Source organism: Glycine soja, chromosome 20 (genome assembly GCF_004193775.1).
Source record: "Glycine soja cultivar W05 chromosome 20, ASM419377v2, whole genome shotgun sequence".
In the NCBI taxonomy this organism is placed as follows: domain Eukaryota; kingdom Viridiplantae; phylum Streptophyta; class Magnoliopsida; order Fabales; family Fabaceae; genus Glycine; species Glycine soja.
Genome location: NC_041021.1, coordinates 39,481,280 through 39,486,171, shown reverse-complemented (window position 1 = coordinate 39,486,171; position 4,892 = coordinate 39,481,280). Strand labels below are relative to the sequence as shown.

General features: G+C 31.3%; 1 protein-coding gene across 1 annotated transcript; it reads left to right on the top strand.

The window, feature by feature from the left end:
- The first annotated feature begins 2,902 nt into the window (after positions 1-2,902).
- On the top strand, positions 2,903-3,876 carry LOC114401758 (E3 ubiquitin-protein ligase RHA2A-like). The gene has a single exon (XM_028364335.1). It carries the CDS (start codon positions 3,038-3,040, stop codon positions 3,533-3,535), a length of 498 nt encoding a protein of 165 aa, XP_028220136.1. The 5' UTR covers positions 2,903-3,037; the 3' UTR covers positions 3,536-3,876.
- Positions 3,877-4,892: the final 1,016 nt, after the last annotated feature.

The following is a 4,892-nucleotide window of genomic DNA, read 5'->3' as shown; positions in this document are numbered from 1 at the left end:
GAATATTAAAATATACTCTTTAGCGGTGGGACTCCTTTTAAAGACAAAGGGGCTGCACCGTGTTTTCCTTTTTCTAAGAGAAGAATACAAAACAAAAGGGAAAACACAATTAGAAAGTAAATATAAACAAATAAATAAAAGAGAGAAAGGAGCACAAGGATCCAATTTTATGAACATTTTGTATCAATCTTCCAAAAAAATATAAAAATATAAATAAATAAATAAAAGAGAGAAAGGTGCAGAAGATAGTGTGGGGGCAAAGTTGTATGTCTGGACTTTAGTTACTTCGTGTTTTCTTTCTATTTTTTTATTTTATTTTGCACCTTCCTGAAGTGTTCGAATATGTGAATTCCATAATTAATTAAAAGTTGTAAGTCCCTGGCGGCAGTTACAAGGATGCCCGTTTTTTTAAAATAAAATGGAAGGATATCTTTTTATCCTTTCCAGCTTGAACAATGCAAAGAAAACTAGTATCACCAAAAAATAAAATATAAAAAGTAATACTTTTTCCTACAACATAGAAAATAATGAAATATAGGACATACATGAATATCAATATCTCGTATATAGCATACCTTTTCTTTCTTTTTCAATACAGAAGGAGAATTATCCATTTGTTGGGAAAAGAAACGTACAACAGGATATGATTATTACCCCCCCTTTTTTAGATGAAAAATCCCCCACTTTGACAACACACTACAATTCTAATAATATTTGAAGTCAAGATATTTATATTATAGTTTTCTTTTCATTTTTTTTTGAAAAGGCTAAGGATTTATTGATCACTGAAATGGAGCACAAGTAGTGTACTGATCATATTAAATTAAATCCATTAAAGAGTAAAAACTGACTACACGACTGAAGAATAGTGTACTGATCATACTATCAAACCATTTTCTTTTTTCTATAACTAAAAAAAAATTAAATTTCAATTATTAACCAATTCAATACTCTATCAATAGCATATCATTTTCAACTTCAATGAATAATTATAATTTTACTTTAAGTTTTATTACAACAGAAAATAAATTTATCAAATGCACCACGTAACATGCACTTTAATTAGAATCAAGATGAAAATGCAGAAAGAACACATTATATTATATTATATTATATTTTTACGAGTGAAATTAATCCAAAGAACTTATTGAGACGGCAAATTATGAAATCATGAGTTTAGTACTGAAACAAATGAGATATGTGAGTTCACGTTAGGCTAAGAGGAAAAAAGTTGAAAAATAAGAAGAGCACAATGCTTTACAACTAAAAAAATGGCATCTAACTATAAAAGATGGGGACACACAATCTTAAAGTAATCGATGTAAAAGAATAAACTATTTGCTTGAGGATAAAATGGAAAACAAAGATTCTATCCAGCACTGATTTACTTATTTGACTGAAATTCATAAAACTTGGACAAGAATAACCGAAAGAACACGGCTAATCGTTGTAAGAAACGTGTTATTATAAATAATTCATTTTCTTTTTTTGCTACATACTTTTGCTTACGAAGTTTGATTAAACTTAAATGCATACACTTAAAAATGTGGAAATAAAAAAAAAGGTATTTTATAGCTCAAAAATCCTGTCCAGATTCCACGTTTTGAAAGCATAACCCAGTTCAATGTATGAGATAAAGATATCACATGCCCATTTGCTGTAAATTTACTCCCTTTTATATCATCACCTTTCATTGACTCGACCATATATTGGTAAACCAAGAAAAATATTGTAGGTCCAAATATCAAATTGAACAAGTCATGTGTATCATCAGTTAGTTACCCATTCATGTCATACCCGTGGCAAAGTAATATCCCATCAACAAATACACCCAATTACGATCACAAAGTAGCTAATAAGCTAATCAAATAAATTTATCAAAATTACCCGAATGCCTTACAAAATGCACTCGCTGTCCAAATATATATATATATCTTATTCAATAAGGGATGCATTTTATTTATTTTTCCCCCGAAAAATGTAACTATGAATATTAAAATTAAGATTAAATTATTTATTTGGTCCTTATATTTTCATGATTGTTACTTTTTTAATTTTTATAGTTTGAAAGTGATTTTTTTAGTCTTTATAGTTTACATTTTAATTCTTTTTTAATTCATGTAGTTTAAAAGTATTTTTTTAGTCTTTATAATTTGTATTTTAATTCTGTTTTAGTCCCTATAATTTGAAAGTGATATTTTTAGTCCAAATTTATATTTTAATCTTTACTACAAAAAATATAAAAATAATTAGTTAAAAATTAGTTATAAATTATCAATTATTTTTTATATTACAAATTATCTTACAATAAATCAGTTACAAATTACTTGCTAATATTTTTGTAATTAATTATAATTGATAATATTACTTATATTTTGATGATAGTGACTAAAATAGAATTAAAATATAAAGTATATAGACTAAAAAGATCACTTTTAAACTAAAGGGATTAAAATATAAATTATAAGAATTAAAAAAATCACTTTTAAAATTATAGAGACTAAAAAAAAATTAAAATATAAAATATATAAACTAAAAAACTAATTTTAAATTATAAAAAAATAAGAATAATAAAACTATAAAAATCAAATAAATAATTTAACCCAAAATTAAAAAATAAAAAAAATAAAGAATGGGAACCCGTAACACACGGACACGGCCCTTGAGAAAGGGCTCTTATTGTCCGTCACACGAAGAAGACCTTTGGGACACCTAATCCTCAAACAAAGCCAGAGAGCCAGAGAGAGATTTTAATAGGGAAACCTTGTGTTACTAATTTACAATAAAACCACAGAATTCATATTCAATAACTAATTTGAAAATTAAAGAATTAAATATAATAATTATTATCTAAGTGTAGTCCCCCACATCACATCAGAGAGGCTTTTTATAACAGTGGTGGAACCTCTCCTTCTCTCGCAATCCACACAAATACGACACGACACGATACATAACACCGCTAGCTCTTCAATTCTTCTCTCCCTCACTACTCTCTATTCGTTAGTGTTCTTCAATTCTTCATCGCAGACTTAGAATCATGGGTTTGCAAAACCAATTAAACGACGTGTCGTCGGGTTCGATTCCGCTGCTGGTCTTGGCGCAGATAGCGACCTGCGTCAACTACCTCCGCTCCATGCTTTTCGCGCTTTTGCAAACCCTTGGTCTGTGCCGATTTCACTCCGACCAGATCGTCGACGAGCGCTTCCTCGCCGCCGTCGGATCCGGCCTCGCCGGACTCATCATGCTCTCCGATCAGCTAACTCTCAGCAGCCAATTCTTCCACCACCACCACGCCGGCGCCGGCGGCCACGACCACCACCCCTGCGTCGTGTGCCAGGCCACCTTCGAGGACGGCGACCAGGTCCGCATGCTCCCCTGCCGCCACGTCTTCCACCGCCGCTGCTTCGACGGCTGGCTCCACCACTACAAGTTTAACTGCCCACTCTGCCGCTCACCGCTCTTCTCCGACGAGCGCGTGGCCGTCACAGAGCGCCGCCTCGGCCAGCAACTCATCTCTTGGTTCTCTCTTCACTGATGCGAAGCCGTTTCGTTTTCTGAACTCCCACTTTTACGGTTTTACCCCTTTCTCGCGACCACTTTTTACAGAGCTGGACGTGGGTTTCTTTTTCTGTTTTTTCTTTTCCTTTTTACTTTCCCTCCTTTTTTTAATACTAGGGTTTTTTTTTTAATTTTTTCCTCCCCGTGTAGGGTATTAGGCTAGATTTCTTTTCTTTTTTTTAACAGTAATTTTGCTGAAGGTATTTTTTGAAGGGTTTTCTACCGTCTGAAAATCCTTTTTGAGATGCTGTAAATTTTGGACTCTATGTGTTCATGGCAATAATCGGAGATAGTAGATGTAAAGTTTTCATAAGAGAATATTCGGTTTAACTTTTTCCTTTTTTCATGAGAAGCAAAGTAAAGATTGGTGGGACTTCTCATTCACCACCGCTTCTAGCTAGCAGCTATTGCAAGAGAGGGGGGAATTTTATTTTTCTTCTGGAAATTAAATAAAAAAGAGAGTCAAAAGACACGTTGAAGTAAAATAATGGCCTTCGGCATTTATCTAAACTGCCAAAGAAAATTATGATACATATAGTCATATATACGCAAGTGGAAATTATTGAGTCCTACGTTATTTTTATTTTGGGCGGCTTATTGAGACCACTTTTATTGCTGATTATAAGTTTGTTATAATCATAATCAAAATTTGACACTTCACGAGTTATAGAAAACAAGCATGTTGTGTTACAAAAAAAAAAAAAAAACGAGCATGTTACAAATTGACTAAACACAAAATTTAAATACATTATTTTATCTTATTCTCTAATAAAAGTTGGAGTTTTATTTAAATAATCTATATTGATATTTAATGAAAATTATTATTATTTATATTATTGAATTAAATTTCTATTTCTAATTACCCAAACCAAAACAAAACAAAATTTTGATTTTGATTTCTCAAATTATTGAGGTGAAATTTTAATTTTGATACGATAATAGTACTAAAAGTATTTATGAAATTATTTTTTTCATAAGCAGTATTTATGAAATTGTGTCTAACTTTTGTTTATCAAAGTGAAATTTCAATTTTAATAAGTGAATAGTGTCAAAAATTATTTATGGAATTTTATTCAAATGTTGCCTTTTTTATTAATAGGTGGCATTAAATATTTATTTCTTTATATATATATTATGCTCGTGTGTTTTGCAATTGTTTTTTTATGCATTACATTTGAAATAGAACCGGAAATTAGTTGGGAGAATGTAGGTTTGTAGTGGCTGGGGCAGTGAGTGAAATTGGCTTGTTGTGGTCATAAATTGAAGGAGCGGCAGTACAGTTTTGTATGAGTGGAAATTACCATTTGGCAAAGGCTGTGTTCGAGTTAGAGTTC

Coding starts and splice junctions, on each gene's coding strand:
- LOC114401758 (XM_028364335.1), top strand. CDS start 3,038: ATGGGTTTGCAAAACCAATTAAACGACGTGTCGTCGGGTTCGATTCCG.